Source organism: Gobio gobio, assembly GCF_949357685.1.
Source record: "Gobio gobio genome assembly, chromosome: 2".
Lineage (NCBI taxonomy): Eukaryota > Metazoa > Chordata > Actinopteri > Cypriniformes > Gobionidae > Gobio > Gobio gobio.
Window position 1 is genome coordinate 15877149 of NC_137098.1, and position 19347 is coordinate 15896495.

Genomic DNA, 19347 nt, shown 5'->3' on the forward strand with positions numbered 1-19347 from the left:
TTATGATAGCTTTCAATTATACTATAATGTTGAATGGCTATAATTAATGGCTAAAATTGAGAAAAAAAAATCCATGTATTAGCGTTGGTATCAGTGATACTGGCCTTCAATCATAGTGCTTAGTAAAACAGATGCCATTAAACAAATATTTAAAATATACCGTCTTTATGTTGTTTCTACATTATTTTGGAGATTCAATGTGAAAGTATTACAATATAAAAATATATTAAAAACTTACATATTAGGTGTGATTTAATTGTGATTAATTACAGAAAAATGTGCGATTTGTAAAAATAAAAAAATGTGATTGACTGCAGTCCACTCATAATTCCAAACTCTCAACCTTCTTTCCATCTTCCAGGTCTTCCACATCCTTTTGCCATCACAGTGTTTGAAGACAGTCTGTACTGGACCGACTGGCACACCAAGAGTATCAACAGTGCCAACAAGTTCACTGGCAAGAACCAAGAGGTCATCCGGAACAAGCTGCATTTTCCCATGGATATCCACACGCTGCACCCACAGAGGCAACCTGCAGGTCAACCAAACAGAAGTCTTTATTACTCATAGTGTAGTAGACAATGATTATAGTATACAATGTTTACAAGCACAAATCGTGTTAAAGTAAATGCAGCATCGGCTCATTGGCACTCCAAAAACGCACCTATACATACAATTTACTGCAGTTTTTAGCTGAAATCAACAATAGTCTCTGTAAAATACAAACAACTTTTATTCCTTTTCACACAAATTATTATTACAGGGGCAGATTATCGATTAATAAAGACTTATTGTCATCCAGTTTCTTGCACAATACGGTGTTATGACCTCAAAACACTTTTATCATATTGCATGATTTGTAAACTAATATATTAAGTTTAATATTTAAGGCTTATCTGATGTAGTATTGCATTTGTGATACGGAGCACTTGGGTAAGAGTACAGTGAAGCAAGTCATGATAAAAGAGCTGAAAGACAGATATAAGCAAGCTAAAATGGCATGGTTAATGTATTTTTATCTCTCGTTTGCATCGTTAACACTTGGTTCGGTTTAGTGTAGGTGGTAAATTATTTTAAAACATGATAGAGCATTAACCTTTTCGCGCCACTCACCAGACATTTCATTACTAAACTGCCGTGATACATGCATCATCCAACATAATAAAACATGGCCAGTCATATTTATCTGTTTTGGATAAAACTTAATTTATTCGAATAAAACTTTGACATTTCATTTTGAAAGTGCCGTGAAACGTGCATGAAGCAACTTAATATTATTTTGCAGAAATGTCACCACTGTCACATTTTTCCAATGAGCCTGGGTTGAGTAAATAAAATTCATTTTTGTTATTATTTTGTCTTGTTATTTTTAGGAGGGAGAAATCGCTGTGGGAGCAATAATGGCGGCTGCAGTCACCTGTGTCTTCCAAGCAATAAGACCTTCACCTGTGCATGTCCTACAGGCTTTAAAAGGGTGGACCACTATAACTGTGCCCAGAGTAAGTACTGCTTGTTTTAGTTATTGATCCTTATTTATGCTACAACATAAGCCCTTTACCCTGAGGGGACAGTTATGTGAGAAGTGCCATACAAACTTCGGGAAAGTGATTGAGTGCATCATTCTATTGAGACCACGAGAAGCCTTTCACTCACTGACAGCAGGCTTCTTAAGGGATTACAAGAAGAGAGGTGTAATGTAGTCTCACAGATGCATTCTGGGTAATTGACAGAAACTGAATTATATGTGTAATCAGTAACATGATGCATTCACTTCATGATAATGCGTAATAATGGTTATTTTAAAAGTCAAAATACTTTTTTAAAGTCTTTCCTTGCCATTGACGGACATTTCCGTCATTTGTGACAATTTATTGTAACATTACAATACAACAAATAACTAACCGTAATTACAAAACAACAGAAGTTGAAATGAAGTCAGCAAAGACCAAAATAATAGTACAGTAGCTGCACAATTTATTCATGCTGCAATGCATGCTGGGAACTCACAAACCCTTAACATTTCAGCAATATTGTTCAGTATCAAACCCGTTGTTCAGAAAAATTTAATTGGGACGACATTTGTGGGATTCTGTTGGTCTAGCATGGCGTTATGTAGTTTCATGAACAATGCATTTCTTTGTATTTGAGACTCAAAAGGTTTCACAAACTGGAAAATATGTAGTTGCTTTTTTATAGTGCGTTAATGTTTACACTCAAAAATAATACTTATACTAATACTTATACATTTTAATAATCATTCTGTCAATTGCAGCTGCTCTCTTTACCAACTAGCCATCCTTGTTTACATGTAACAAAAATGAATGATAAATGTTATTTAACAAATCCATACTAAATTTGTCATTTTCCTTTCATAATGATCACATTTCTGACTTTGTGAAATAAATGCTTGTCTGTACTGATGAACTTTTCAAATCTGGAGAACTGACAGGAGACCTTTGGTCTTTGATCAGGTCTTGACAAGTTCCTGCTTTTTGCCCGAAGGACGGACATCCGTCGAATCAGCTTTGACACTGAAGACAAGTTGGATGATGTCATTCCACTGGCTGATATTCGAAATGCAGTGGCCCTGGACTGGGATTCCAGTGAGCGATATATATACTGGACCGACGTCACCACTGATTCCATCAACAGAGCAAAATGGGACGGCACCAAACAGGAGGTTAGCAGGAATTTAGCCCGAGACCCAGAAACAGATTTATTGTTTTGTCTATATAAAAAACAAACTCATGATAATCGACCGTAAATGCAAATTGGTAATAATGAAGCAATAATGACACGTCCTTTAGAACTGGAAAAAGCATTAAAAAAAGCTTTAGATGGGTAACAGGTAGGTAGATCAGGTACTGTTCTTTGTGGCTGTTCATCGTATACTTGCATAATATAAAACGGTTGCTACTGCATTTCCTATTACACCTGCGATGCGTACAAAAGCTTTCTATTTCAGATAAATGCTGTTCTTTTTAACTTTTTATTAATCAAAGAATCTTGAAAAAAAAAAATTTGCACAACTGTTTTAAACATTGATGATAATAATAAATGTTTCTTGAGCAGCAAATCGGCATATTATAATGATTTCTGAAGGATCATGTGACACTGAAGCCTGTAGTAATGATGCTGAAATTTCAGCTTTGTAACACAGGAATAAACTGCATTTTAGAATATATTCAAATAGAAAAGTTATTTTAATAGTGCATTTTGGAACGAATAAATGCAGCCTTGGTGAGCAGAAGACACTTTTTAAAAACATTAACACATCTTAAAACGGATCTAAAACCTTTGAACGGTAGTGTCGGTCAAAAGTTTGGAAACAACATTAAGGTTTTTTTAAATATTTTTGAAAGTAGTCCCTTAGTCTCACCTAGGCTGTGTTTATTTAATCAAAAAACAGTACAGTGGCGTATTGTTACAATTTAAATGAACTGATTTCTGTTGTAATATATTGTAAAACGTAATTTATTCCTGTGATAGCAAAGCTGAATTTTCAGCATCATTACTCCAGTCACATCATATGATCTTTTAGAAATCATTCTAATATGCTGATTTGCTGCTAAGAAAACATTCCGTATGATTATTAATGTTAATGGTAGTTGTGCTGCTTAATTTTTTATTGTGGAAACAATCAGGTTTTTTTTTCCAGGAATATTTGATGAATAGAAAGTTTAAAAAAAAAATATTTGTAATATTTGTAATTATTTCATTTTAATAAAAATATTTTGGGTGTGTTTTTTGATCATTTAATGTGCATTTGCTAAATAAAAGTAATTAAAAAAAAAAACAATCCTACTTACCCAAAACTTTTGAATGGCAGTGTATCATTTCCTAAAAAACAAATAAGCAGCTAAAACAGCATTTTCAGCATTGATATTAATAAGAAATTATCTTAGAATGATTTCTGGACGATCATGACACTGAAGACTGAAGCAATGGCTGCTTTTGCAATTCAGCTTTGCATCACAGGAATAAATTACATTTTAAAATATATTACAACAGAAACTAGTTCATTAAATTGTAGTAATATTTCACAGTGTACTGTTTTTACTGTATTTTTGATCAAATAAATGCAGCCTTGGTGAGATTAAGAGACCACCTTCAAAAATACGTATGACCAGTAGTGTAGTCATACACACCATGTGTGAAAGTAGGGTAGCACTTTTGATATATATATATATTTTTTAATCCTCTATACTTGCCTTTGCTAATGTCGGTGGACATCACTGCTGTTGGATGTCTAATGTATGAACTATGCATGTTTTACAGTTTTTTTTTATTCGCTTTGGTACTATTTTCAAAAGCAAGGTGTACATTTTCAAAACTCATAGTGCTAATATCACAACAGATCATCAAAAGGGCACTTTTTTCAAACATTTCAGCATATTTTCAATTGTGTGAATACAATACACAAAACCACAAAGTAACCTTTTCACCACACAATATAAGTGTTTCATCTTTATAAATGTTTCATTCACAGTAACTGCCTTTCATAAAGCTCTTACTATCAAACTTTTGATTCGCATCTTTTCTTGTTCAGTTTAATACATTTGTCTATAATATAATCCAACTGACCTTAATGGTTAATCAATCAATCATTTGGTACACCAATAGATTTCTATAGATATTGAGTATATAGACAGTTTCTAATTTGTTTGCAATTTCCGAAATGGATAACCATATAACATTAATTATTTTTACATTATACGTGATTTATCTTAGATTATAAGGTGTGTGTGATAAATTCTACATTATGGGGACAAAATGTCCCCATAAAGATGGCAATATCCTACAGTAATATCCCTTGCAGGGACATTTTTTGGTCAAGCTTATAAATCATACAGAATTGAGTTTTTAAAAAATTTAAAAAATGCAGAAATGTTTCTGTGACAGGTAGGTTTAGTGTAAGGGGAGAGAATATAGAGTTTGTAGAGTATAAAAATCATAATGTCTATGGAGTGTGTGTGGGGGGGGGGGGGATAGGTGGGACAGAAATATTTGCAATTTGTGAATAGAGCAGAATAGAGTATAAGGGAATGGAAATAGTCAATGACGGTGTAACATCAGACTGATCAGAAATCAGAAGAATGGAGACAGATGGCATCAAATATAGCATTTTATATTACAGTATGTATATGCCATGTGATACTGTAAACCGATTACCATGGTAGAGACTGTCACATTACTGTAACTGTAACCCTTATAAAGCTCAACTACAGTAGATTCAGTCATATACAGTGAGAACATGTATTGGCAGCAAACTCTGATATAGCACAGAACCTCATGACAGTGTCATAACTTTATCACACCAGACAACACACTGAATACTATTACAAACATCATGGGTTCAATGACATAAGTTAGGTAATGTAAGTGTATTTTCTAATGAGGCATATGTAGCCTGTTACTGTAGATAATTCAGCAACGAGGGAGATTTGAAACATGTATCTTGCATTGTTTGCTGTTGGATAAACTGATTGTTTAAAGTACTAAACTGAAAGAAGATAATATTGTTGTGTTTTGGTGATTAAACCAAATGTTCTCATCACATATTATAATAATCTTGTGTTTGAAACAATGACTATGTGGACTGAAAATATGTGCAACTGAATGAAAGCATGAGATCAGGTTTTGAAAGAATGACTAGCTGTGTTACAAGTGTGAGCAGTTTGGATTTTTGTACCAAGAGTTTTGAAAATGTACACCTTACTTGTGAAAATAGTACCAAAGCGAATAAAAAAAAACTGTAGTATATAATGGGGAGAAATGTGTGAAATACTGTACCCTGGAGAACAAACTTGCAAAAACCAACAAATCCTTCTTTATAAAGTAGATGGCTGTAATGTATTTTCATGTAATTTCACAGATTATATTAAATTTGGTTGCAGGTTGTGGTGGACACAAGTTTGGAAAGCCCTGCAGGTCTAGCTATTGATTGGCTTACACATAAACTGTACTGGACTGATGCAGGTACTAATCTTTTATTGGTTTAATCTTTCAGACCAAGCGGATTATACATATGTTTATATTTATCTTTTTTCATATCTTTTTTTTTCTTTCAGCTAAACTTATATTCATTTTACCCAATGTTGTTAAGAAAAGATTGATTTATTATAATTTTTTCCCCCATTCATAACACTTTTAGGCACAGACCGGATTGAAGTTTCAAACACAGATGGAAGCATGCGTACAGTTCTGATCTGGGAGAATCTCGATCGTCCCCGGGACATTGTTGTTGACCCAATCGGCGGGTAGGTCAAGAAGGATCTCTTGTTTTGTTCACCACCTCATTTAATTCTTGCAACCTCCTTTTGCCAAGATAACAGCTCTGAGTCTTCTCCTATAATGTGTAATAAGGTTGATGAACACATGACCAGGGATCTGAGACCATTCCTCCATAAGGAATCTCTCCAGATCCTGTTACAGAAGTCCTCGCTTATGCTCAATCAACCATTTTTGTGTTGATTTTGAGGTGTGATTTTAGATCTAGGTCTCATTTATTAACCATGTGCGTTCACAAATTTGTGTCTAAATTCTGCGTAACAAACCATTTTACGCAGAAATCTTGAGTAACCAAAGGAGCATTATATCTCGAGCTGCGATAAGTTCAACAGCAACTCAGCCACAAAGTGGTAGGCCACTTCAAATCACAGAGCGGGGTCAGCGCATGCTGAGGTGCACAGTGCGCAGAAGGGGCCAACTTTCTGCAGAGTCAATAGCTACAGACCTCCAAACTTCGTGTTGCCTTCAGATTAGCTCAAGAACAGTGTGTAGAGAGCTTCATGGAATGGGTTTCCATGGCCGGGCAGCTGCATCCAAGCCTTACATCACCAAGTGCAATGCAAAGCGCTGGATGCAGTGGTGTAAAACACGCCACCACTGGACTGAAGAGACGTGTTCTCCGGAGTGACGAATCACGCTTCTCTGTCTGGCAATCCGATGGACGAGTCTGGGTTTGGCGGTTGCCAGGAGAACGGTACTTGCCTGACTGCATTGTGCCAAATGTTACGTTTGGTGGAGGGGGGATTATGTATGGGGTAGTTTTTCAGGGGTTGGGTGAATATGAAAGGAAAGGAACTCTTAACGCTTCAGCATACCAATACATTTTGGACAATTTCATGCTCCCAACTTTGTGGGAACAGTTTGGGGATGGCCTCTTCTTGTTCCAACATGACTGCGCACCAGTGCACAAAGCAAGGATGAGCGAGTTTGGTGTGGAGGAACTTGACTGGCCTCCTGACCTCAACCCGATAGAACATGTTTGGGGTGAATTAGAGCGGAGACTACAAGCCAGGCCTTCTCGTCCAACATCAGTGCCTGACCTCACAAATGCGCTTCTAGAAGAATGGTCAAAAATTCCCATAAACACACTCCTAAACCTTGTGGAAAGCCTTCCCAGAAGAGTTGAAGCTGTTATAGCTGCAAAGGGTGGGCCAACTCCATATTAAACCCTACGGATTAAGAATGGGATGTCATTAAAGTTCATGTACATGTAAAGACAGACTTCCCAAAACTTTTGTCAATATTGTGTATATACAGCCTGCTAAGAATCTATTACGTCCACCTATATAAATTGTGACTTAATTTGTATAGCACATTTAAAATGACACGTTAAACAATGTACTTTACATAATTTGTCAAATAACATCACAAGACACAAAACAGTCAGTCAATGGTTAAAATCCATAGAAGTTTTAAGCTGTGATTTAAATTCGTATACAGTAGTGGCGGCTCTAATATAATTAGGCAAGCTATTCCAGAGTTTAGGCACAGCTACAGCAAAAGCACAATCCCCTCTTTGATTTGCTTTAGACCTTGGAATTTTTAGTAGGTTTAGGGTATGTGAACTCATCTTCCAGACTGATATTTAGTCAGGAGATCAGGATGGTGCGACTGCGAGACCATTCAAGGATTTATATACTAATAAAAGGGGTTTAAAATCAATTATTTTACATACCGGAAGCCAGTGCGGTGAAACCAGGGTGGGGGCAATATGTTCACAGTTTAATACCCATCAAGAGTCAGAGTCTAGCTGCTGCATTTTGAACTTTTTGCTATCAAGAAATGTATTATTGACCTAATAGAGCGCATTGCAATTAAAGTCTTGAAGATTCTTAAGCGTCAAATGTGATTTCATCTTGGCTAAATTACGCAAGTGGAAAACTTTATTTTACAATTGTGTTTATTGTATTTTTATACAGGACAGGTTGTGCAGAAAGCCCTTATATTGAATTGTTTTGCTGTTTTATGCAAACTACTAACTTAAGGTACACGGACGTTCATTTAGAACACACTGAATTCCTTAACATTAGACCAAAGTTAAGAACTAATTAATGCACGTACACGCCTGTTGTGAATCGTTCTTGCGAGAAGTTCTTTTGTGCGTACAAAATGTGTAACAAATACAATAATCCACATATTTATTAGTGATTATGACCCAATATCCTGTCATGACGATGTTTAAGCTTCCTGGCAGGGTCAGTCAGGTGTTGATTTAATATCTGCTGGAACTTGATAGAGTCCATGATACCATGTTTCTTAAGTTGTCCAGGGCCTTTGGGAGAAATCCAACTGTAACATCAAACATACAGACTATATTTCACAGTTGGCATGAGATACTTCCATTGATAATAATTGGACAATGAAAATGGCCCTTTTCAACAATGGAGCTATTTACTTATAGCCATTTCCTGATTTGTGCAACTCAACAGCCTTTTGTCACACATTATTACTTTATTGGGTCTTTCCCATAGTGATGGATGAGTAAAGGAATTTGGCCTGTGCATGACCTCATTTTTGTATCCCAGTGAAACAGGATATCATGGATTTATCAGGCAGGTGAACTCAAAACATGTACATTTATGCATTTAGCAGATGCTTTTATCCAAAGCATTCAAGGTTTAGATTTTATCAGTTCATGCATTCCCTGGGAATCAAACTCATGACCTTGGCATTATTAGCTCCATGCTCTATAGAAATGCTAAAAATTTATAAAAACATATGAATTAGAATATGCAGTTATACTTTACTTGAAGCCTTTATGTATAATGCATTATAAAAGTATTCATAATGTAAGTCAAGTCACCTTTATTTCTATAGCGCTTTTCACAATACAGATGCTTCAAAGCAGCTTTACAGTGATGATAGGAAATTAATTTTGTTTTAGATGAAAAGCTAAAGTAAGTTTTTGATTGATTAATTTCTGTTGTAAAAACTGATTTCAAAATGTAAAAACGCATGTAAAAAAATATTGCACAAAATGAAAACAATAATGTAAATATTATTATATGTGTGAAAAAAATGAAAAGCTTATTAAAAAAATAAATAACAAGCATGATTTTGTCTCTTAAATGTCTTTAAATCATATTTTCAACATTTTATCTTATAATTATGACTTTTAAAATCATTTTTAAAGACTTTTTATCTAATAATGAGGACATTTAAAATCATTTTCAACATTTTCTCTCTTAATTATCTCTTAATTGTATCTCTTATGACTTTATGATGCTTGAAATGCGCTAATCAGTAATCATATAATGCAAATTATTTGATATAATACATTATAAATGTACAAGTTAAAATGCACTATAATTTTTGCAGATTCCTTGTTGCATAGGATCTTGGCTGTTTGCATTATACTTTCTAAAGGTGTAACAATGAATAGATAAGTATTTTAATGTACTATGCGGTGCATTACAGGGATGAATTGATGCATTAAAATACTTTAGATTTTTGTGTATAATTCAAATGAAAGACTGCTTTTAAGTCTATTTTCCAAGGATGCCAATATAAATGGAGGATGCTGTATACTCAATTGGATAGTATTACAGAAATAGATGTGGATGTTTACACAACACTATAAAAAAGGGTTCATAACCTTATTTGTTTTGTCTCACCATAGATTCATGTACTGGACAGATTGGGGTGCAAATCCTAAGATTGAGCGTGCTGGTATGGACGCATCCAACCGTACTGTTATCATCTCATCAAACCTGACCTGGCCTAATGGGTTGGCAATCGACTACCAAACCGAGAGGCTGTACTGGGCTGATGCTAGCATTAAGACCATTGAGTATGGCAACTTTGATGGGTCAGGCAGACAGGTAGAAATGAACGAGTGTGTGTGTTTCTTTTTATTTAATTAGGCTAAAGGTTGCAATTCATACTTTGTCACTTGTTCTTCTGCATTGAAGGTGTTGATTGGCAGTCAGTTGCCTCATCCGTTTGGGTTGACACTCCATGAAGACAGAATTTTTTGGACAGACTGGCAATCCAAGAGCATCCAAAGTGCAGACAAGCTTACTGGTTTGGACCGAAGAACGCTGGCAGAAAACCTTGAAAACCTCATGGACATTCACATGTTCCACCATCATAGAACTACAGGTAAAATGACACAATAGAGTTATGTATCAATAATCACAACTGTCATCATGACAATAGAGCTATTGTGTATCAATAATACTGGTACCGAATATACAATACATTTTTGAAAAGACGTGAAGATGTACTTAAAAAAGCCTGGTAAAATTCAGTTAATTGCATTTCATATACATTTAAACTATAATACATTTTCATTTCCATTGCAATTAAAATGCAGTTAAGTGTTTAAAGTATATTCATTTTATAAATATTTTTTCCCAGTTTTGATTGACTGTGTTTTGTGATTGATTTTTGTCACATACCATTTGGGCAAGCAAATAGCTAGTTGCTAAAATCTTGAATCCTGCCTGGTTAATACACAATGCTAGACTGAAATAAAATTACAACAATTAAAATTATTGTTTAAATTCAGTCAAGTTTGACTAGGGTGTATTTACATATCTGAACGTATTATTGCATATTTGAAAATATTTCAGTGCAAGCTATTTTTAAGGGCTTAAAGGGGGCAAGTTTTTTTAAATAATGTATTTTCAGCACATCAAATTATGTTAATGCCTTAACTGTATTCTATAAATTTAAATCAAATAAGCTAAGTATAATTCATTTTTAAGTTGGCATCCGTATTCTTTTTCCCATTGACAACTGAAATTCACACACATGCCTAGCAGATATGTGTTGAAGTGGAATGTGGGTCTCTGCCATATCCAATGTCTTGGGTTTTCAGACAGAGGATTAAGGCCAGTGATAACTGATCTTCAGTCTGGAGTCTCATTCGTGTATTATGATCTACCAGGATACCCAGAGGCCTGATAGGCATCTGTTACATCTGATTGAACGGCCATTTCGTCCCCTTTCTCTCTCACCTGTCTCCACTCTTTTTGCTTTCTGTCTAAAGTCCAGACGCCCTGTTCGGTGAATAATGGTGGCTGCAGTCACCTTTGCCTCCTGGCTCCTGCTCCCAAAGCCTCAAGCTGTGCATGTCCCACTGGTATCAACCTACAGGCGGACGGCAAGACTTGCACTCACGGTAATGCCGATAAGTCCGTGCTGCTCTACCCATCTCGAATATCTAAGGACCCAGCAATAACTGCTCATTCAGCAGCCATAACTCCACAATTGACTTGAAATTTAATGAAATGGCTGCAGGTGTTTTTTTGCTTTTGGGATTCCAGGTGACAGTTCAGTCCATGGTTTTTGTTGCAAGGGTAGAAGAATCTTTGAAATTTGAGGCTCGTTTTGAGTTGCCTTAGGGGTTTAGGGGTCACCGTAATGATGTGTCAGTGGTGATGTCATGGTGCATATCTGAAGGCGAGAGTCACTGACCGAAAACCATTTGGTTGGTTTTCAGTAGAGCATTTGTGTCTTTTTGCCCAACTTAATTGATCGGTGGGTCATTTTATGCCATCGATCAGATCTGTCACCAAATGTCACCTACTATCCCTGTGCATGCAATCAATTTATTATCTTTGTCATTATGATAATGACAATATGCTAATTTACATTACATGAAAATAGCCCATCTTGTTGGTAAAAGCTATTTTGCACTAGTTTTTCCCACCATTTTCGAGTCAGACAAAATTACAAAAGAATGTTTACTGGAACGTGTTTAAGGTCCACATTCGCTAAGATGATGTATTGCATTATTGTGAATAATTCTAAATACCATATTATGAATTTAGATTTTCGAATGCAACTTTTCCATCAACCTTTTAAAAATCTGTGTGGAACGAGTGGAGACAAACTGTAAAAAAAAATGCACATTAACTCCCTGACAGAATGGTGATGCTTATGGAAAGGCAGAAATAATGTGGTTTCCCGTAAACCAAATAGGCAGTGCAACTTCCTGTTTCTGACACTCGCTTGTCACAGAGAACAACGAAAGTCAAACTTTCAGATTTTTGTATTCCATATGGTTTGCATTTAAAACATTTTTACACTAAACGTGCCAGATATCTGAAAATGTTCCGATTTTTGATATAAATATATTTCTTCATATATTTTTGTTGCACTTTTCTACTTAATCAGTTTGAAACATGTTTTCTTTTAACATTTAAATTCAATTAATACACAAAATAGAATTGTTTTATTTATTTTAATTTTATGAAAAACACTTCATCCTTCATTATTATTCTCTCTTGTCTTACAGCAATGAACAGCTTTCTTATCTTTGCCCGGCGGACAGACATCAGAATGATTTCTTTGGACATCCCATATTTTGCTGATGTTGTTCTGGCAGTCAGTGTGTCTATGAAGAACACGATTGCCATTGGAGTGGATGCCGTAGAAGGTGCAAGGAAATTCTGAATAATATATAGACACTAGAGCTGCAGGATTAATCGTTAAAAGATTGCGATCTTAATTCAAACACCCACGCAATCTCATTCCTAAACGACAAAGATTTGCCTGTGTCTATTAAAACTGACAAAATCACACCTGAAACTTCAGATCCTCAAATCTGAGTCTGTGCTGCCGCCGAGCCAGAGAGAGCAGTTGTCATGTACAAGTAAACTGTTTTTCAACCACACAGTATCGTTATTTCTGTTACAAATATTCATATTATCACAGAAGAACTGGGATGAAAGTTTATAGTTCGAATATAAACACTATTATGATGAAGTGATCATAATATTGCAAAATACCTTTTGAAAGTAACATGGATGGCCACCAGGTGGCGACAAGTAACTGTTAAAAAGAAATTTCATTGAAACATTCATACAAGAGATTTGTTTAAAAATGCTGATTCTTCTAGTACTGAAACAATTAAGTATTTATGAGTGAGTCATTGAATCATTCATTCAAAAATGTTTTTTTTTTTTTTATAATTTATTCAGATTCATTAAACATTTTAAATAGACTGCAGCAATTAACATTTGTCAGAACCTTTAGTAAATTACATGTTATTTTGTTTAGTTGTCTGTTCGTGGGAGAATTGTGTCTGTTTAAAACCAAAAAATCGTGATTCTCAATTTATCCAGAATCGTGCAGCTCTAATGGACACTTTTGCATATAATGCTTATTTAGGGAAAATCATTTTGGAAATGTATGTGCTCCTGCAGGTAAAGTGTACTGGTCAGACAGTACGTTAAAGAAAATCAGCAGAGCCAATATCAATGGTACAGAACATGAGGACATTATTTCAACTGGTAAGGGACTATATTAAATCTACAGTTACCCGAAACACTACTTATTGTAATTGTATTGAATTCCTTTTATCTAGTCGCTCAAATTTCTCATTCATTCATTTGAATTGTTTCCCCTCTCTTTCAGGTCTAATGACCACAGATGGTCTGGCAGTGGATTCAGTGGGCAGAAAAATCTACTGGACAGACACCGGGACAAACCGCATTGAGGTTGCTAATCTCAATGGCTCCATGAGAAAAGTGCTTGTGTGGCAGAACCTGGACAGCCCTCGTGCAATCGCTCTGTTCCATGAGATGGGGTAAATGTTTTGCCCTTCACTGTTTTGTCTCCAAACAATTCATTTCTGGCCAGATTTAGTTTGTAGAGATTTTGAAGAAAAAAAAAATTAATTTATCAAAGATAGATTTGATAAAAGTATACGTTTAAAAAAGAGTACTTATCACACACTTATTCAGTTCACACACAAGTAAATGAGTTTAAACTAATGTGATGTTTGATTGTGATTTAAATGAAATTCAAATTTAAATGAAATGCAATTAGCTGAACTTTGGTGTGCTTTTGTACCAACTTTATTCCTAATTACTTCTATTTATGGTAAACTAAAATATACTTTAATTTAATTTCTATTGAAAGGTATGTGATGTTCTATTAAAAATGTAAGTCACATATTTAAATATATTTATAATTACACATTTGCAGTGAAGTTGCAATTTAGTGCATTTAAAATATATTAACTTTAAATGAAAGTTAGCACACTACAGTTAAAATTATATAAAGAATTTTACATGTGCTTTAGTATGTTAGTCAATACATCAAAAAAAGTGTAAAAATTATTAAAGCAATTATTTAAAACGCACTTTAAAGTAAAACTTTTCATTTGACATTATTACTAAGTGCACTTTTTAAAGGGTTTTCTCTCAGTAAGTACACTTTAAGTGGCCTTTTTATGTCATCAATATTATATTATCTGTATGTAGAATTTTTAGGAAAATACTATTAAGTTTTAAAGTATACTACAAGTGCACATTCAATACAATTGACCTATCGGTAAGCCCCGCCCCCCTTAGATACTGTTGCTAACTCGGACAAACAAACGGCGTTGCTAACAGTCTTACAATGACAGCTGTCAGTGTGAACACCTTATCCCAAGTTGTTTTTGGACACAGAATGTAGCGGACCCTGTCTGAATAATGGCCAAACTTTACAGATGGTTTATGAAGTTTATTACATCGTTTTTCACTCAACAAAAAAAAAAAAATTCACCGTAAGAGTTGAACAAACAAAGCAGAAGTGCGCATTAACATCTCCTTCACAAACTCTCTCTCTCCGTTGCATTATCATTAACATACACAGCAAATTATACAAAAACACTCATACAACTACTAACAGTAAACAAACATATACAGACCGTATGCCTTTTCAGGGGTGCTAATAAACTGTAAACTTTGTATCTGAAAACAACTCCGAGAAACTGCGAGCTCTCCCTTTCACCACCCATAGACTATAATACCCATCAAAATAGGAGTAAGACAGATAATGTAGACCTTTAAACATATCTAAACTCACAGAAATATAAAAAAATATATATACAAAAATTATGTGGCACAGAAGGACCACCTCTCGTCGAGGAGCATTCAAGTGGGACTTAAATATATAAAAGATTTTAAAATAAATTTGGGAGATTAATTTGGAAGCTAGGATTTACAGATCACAATGCAAACGGGAGAAGCCTCGTGTTACGGTCGTCATGATCGCTACAATGTACATCAACACTGTTCATGTTCTGCAGGGTAAGATTCAATTAATGTACATTTAACCAGTTTAATATGGAGACGTACTGAAATGCAGACCTTCGTTTATGTGTTTTTGACCTACGCTGTTAACGTTACATGACGTGAGAACAGTTAGTTATTATGTTAGCAGGGAATCACTAACTTAATCGTAACTTAATGAGAGTGTGACCACCAGAAAATCCTCTCAGGATACCTGGAATCAGTGTTGCAGTACCCCAGGCACATCCTTTTGCCATTTTTGTAGCATAAACACCATCAAACCGCTGAGAGATTCGGATTTTCCAATGCATCTCTATGGCACTGAAACCTAAAGATGTCCGAGTTCCGGTCCCAGCGCAACTGATATTCAACTGCCATTGGCTCAACTGCGTTCGAGGGGCGTGGCTTACCGATAGGTCAATTATGCGCACTACTTTTTCACAAGGGTACTGAATGAGTGAACAAAGGTAGGTGGTATTTCTAATAACTTTATTATATTCTGGTTCACATTTTTTTTTCTGGGTCTGTATTCCCAGAAGATAGAGAGACTGTAAATATTAAATGTTGACGTTTAGAATTATATGTGCATATAATGACCTTCAATATAATCAGACTAAAATGTTCATTTTAAGCCAGCTCGCCACCTTGGAATTATAAGGTTCTATCTGCATTCTGACTGGTTTGGAGATATTGAGCTTTAAAGTTTTTTGCATTCCATTTGACTGTGTAGAAAGAACCTTTTTATTTTCTAAATAAAAAGTTCCAAAAAACTTAAAACTTAAAAAACAACACCACATAATGTAAAGAAGTTGTCACAGAATAAGAATATGTGAATAACTCAATTTTGACAAAAATGTCAGATAGAACCTTATAATTCCAAGGGGACGAGCTGCAAAAAAACCTCTTAATTAAATCAAACCCCTCACTTATTATAACTATGGGTTTTCATAAAATAAGGGGTTTCTTGCAACTGGGCACAGGCACCGTATATGATTAATAATATAAAATCTGCTTTTAGGTACATGTACTGGACTGACTGGGGTGAAAATGCCAAGCTGGAGCGCTCCAGTATGGATGGTTCGGATCGTGTAGTTCTGATAAATAATAATCTTGGCTGGCCTAATGGACTTGCCATAGACAAAGCTGGTTCACAACTGCTCTGGGCTGATGCACATACTGAGGTTAGTGTCTAGCAACGATGCACACTTGTTTTTGATCATCAGTCATTTAGTGTATGATGCCCAGTGTTTTAAAATCTACCCTTTAATATAACAGCATGTTTAAGTTTCCCTACAGAAGAATGATAAGACTTGTATGAAAGCTTGCTGGTTGAATTAAATAAAACGATCTAATCTTTTTTTAACCATTAGCGTATAGAAGCATCTGATCTTAATGGTTCAAACCGGAGGACCCTGGTGTCTCCTGTGCAGCACCCATACGGCCTCACTCTGTTGGGGCCGCATATGTACTGGACCGACTGGCAGAGCCGCAGTATTCATAGAGCTGACAAGGGAACTGGAGCAAACACCATCACTGTCCGCTCCAACTTACCTGGTCTCATGGACATCCAGGCTGTTGACCGTGCAAGACCTTTGGGTAGGTTATTAAGTAGTACACACTTGTTGTTTTTATCTATCTTTTGGCTAATTTTCATTCTCAAAGCCTTTCGCATTGTGCATCAAATAGCCTTCATGTTTCAAAAGAAAAGTAGACACGAAAAATAATTTTCAGCTTTTTATATAACCAAAATTTGTAACCTGTTTTTTTTCTTGAATTAAAACTATTTAATGTTATTTACTATTTAATTTAAATGTTAATAATTATTTGAGGTAAAGCTAAAGTAAAATATAAATATTAGATTTATAGTAAATGTAAAAAATTATAAATATTAGAAATATAATATTAGAAATGTTGCCTTGGCAACTTAACTAAATAAAATCATTTTATTTTAAAATAGCTTAAAATTACTAAAACTGAAATTGAAATGATCAATTAAAGCTAAATAATTAAAAAAGTTAAAAAAAAAATGACAAACAAACAAAATTAATATAAGTAAAACTAAAATGAAAACTGAAAGTATAAATATAAAAGCTAATTTAAATAAGTATTAAGAAATCAATACTATAATGCACTGCCCGGCCAAAAAAAGTCGCTTTTAATGGGTCTACAAGATCTTTTCCAATAATTGGTGCACCTCTTGATGGAAATAACATCACAGCATTCATTATTGGCCAAAATCTTTTATTGACAATGCAAGAGTCAAGCACTTTGTAAATTAGAAGTTTCCCGCTCCCGCTATGTTCTATTCCGCGCCCTCCCACTCCCGCTTAAAATTCACTCTTGTGTTCACCTGCTTACCGCTTAGAATGCTTTTCTTCCCGACCCGACTGATCCCGCTAAATTTAGACCTCATTTCCAGATTTAAATGTCCCCTAAAGAAAGAGAGTGACTGGGATAACAACTATAAAATGTTGGCGGCTATACAATAATTTTATTTTTTTATTTGTCTTACCATGATACTTTCAACACTCTAAAAAGTGTCACAGAGAAAAATAAGCTAAATCAAATACAACATCCGTCACTCAAAATTATAAGCCAAAAATACAAATAAACGAAAGCTGTCGGCTTACTAGCTATAGCTACTGCAAAATGAAATTCTGTTTTTGCATGGATGTTTAAAAAAAAAAAGTCACTGACTGACGACCGTTTCATTACCGAACGGGTCTCCGCCAAAATCCGACCACAAAGGCTGAATGTTCTCTCTGAAGGTGCTCTCATGGACGGGATGCAAAGAACATATATTGCCAGGTTCAGGGCGGGGAAATGGGAACTCTGTGAAAGCCACCATTGCAAAAAGTTTTGTTCACTTCAAGTAAAGGCATTTACGCTCTTGTCAAAGGATGACGGGAGCGGCCGGGCTATTGTCAGACCACCCGTTCCCGTCCAAACTACACCAGAGTTACCGACCGCTACCATCTTTGATTTGGAAATTTACTCCCGTGCCGCAAGAAAAACGATCGGGTCCCGCGTTTCCGTGTCTTCTCCAGCACATCCCAAAGACTTTCAGTGAATTTAAGGTCTGGACTCAATTCATGTGTGAAAGTGATTCTTCATGCTTGCTCCCAAACATTCTTTCACAATTTGAGTCTGATGAATCTTGACATTGTCATCCTGGTATATGGCCATGATGTGTCTTTCTACATGGTTGTTTAAGAAATGAAATGCTACACACTCCATCAATGAGGGTTAGAAGAACTGTTGCCAAACGTATAACATGCTAGAAACATAAAAATCACTGCAATAATGATCCTGTCATAGACTCTTAAGCATTTGCCTATTTAAATCCAAACAGCGACTTTTTTTGGCCGTGCAGTGTAGTATACAAATAATATTAAAATAACACTAGTGTGCAGTTCATTCATTTTGTTACAGGAAATGCCTGCTAAATGTAAAGTAACCATTAAACACCAATGTGCTTGAAGTACTTAATAGGTAGTTGGTGAATAATGTTGTGTAGTTCATATAATAATAAAAAAAAATTACTTTTGCATAATCATCCTTCTTGTTCCTACAGGCTTCAATAAATGTGGCAGGAGAAATGGCGGCTGCACTCACCTGTGCCTTCCTCGGCATAATGTAACGTCTTGTGCGTGTCCCACGGGTATTCTGCTGAAAAGTGATGGAAGATCATGTGACAGTTTGCCTGAAACATACCTGCTGTTTTCGAATCGCATCAGTGTTCGACGAATCTCACTAGACACTAATGACCACACAGATGTGTACGTTCCTGTGCCTGAGTTGCATAATGTTATTTCCTTGGACTATGACAGCGTGGAGAGGAAACTCTACTATACTGATGTGTCACTGGATGTTATCAGGTATGCTAAAATTAATCATTAGTCTTGAAATATTTATTTTACTGCAGTAGTGGCATAATTTATCCTGCTTGTTACGGCAAGATTTTTCTAGAAAAGTTTTAAAAATCTCCACTCTAGCATTTACTTCTATTTTAAATGTGATGTTATTGTTAAGCTCTCTTTTACAA

At 35.3% G+C, this 19347-nt stretch overlaps 1 protein-coding gene across 1 annotated transcript in view; it reads left to right on the plus strand.

Moving 5' to 3' along the window:
* The window catches only part of lrp4 (low density lipoprotein receptor-related protein 4), a 123390-nt gene that overhangs the window by 89476 nt on the left and 14567 nt on the right, over nucleotides 1–19347 (plus strand). Inside the window, exons 15-28 of the mRNA XM_079840089.1 lie at nucleotides 362–538; nucleotides 1374–1499; nucleotides 2472–2680; nucleotides 5898–5979; nucleotides 6155–6260; nucleotides 9911–10112; nucleotides 10203–10392; nucleotides 11285–11416; nucleotides 12536–12676; nucleotides 13446–13532; nucleotides 13657–13828; nucleotides 16321–16483; nucleotides 16673–16898; nucleotides 18877–19180. Coding sequence (XP_079696215.1) covers nucleotides 362–538; nucleotides 1374–1499; nucleotides 2472–2680; nucleotides 5898–5979; nucleotides 6155–6260; nucleotides 9911–10112; nucleotides 10203–10392; nucleotides 11285–11416; nucleotides 12536–12676; nucleotides 13446–13532; nucleotides 13657–13828; nucleotides 16321–16483; nucleotides 16673–16898; nucleotides 18877–19180 — 2317 coding nt within the window. The remainder of the gene's footprint in view (nucleotides 1–361; nucleotides 539–1373; nucleotides 1500–2471; nucleotides 2681–5897; nucleotides 5980–6154; nucleotides 6261–9910; nucleotides 10113–10202; nucleotides 10393–11284; nucleotides 11417–12535; nucleotides 12677–13445; nucleotides 13533–13656; nucleotides 13829–16320; nucleotides 16484–16672; nucleotides 16899–18876; nucleotides 19181–19347) is intronic.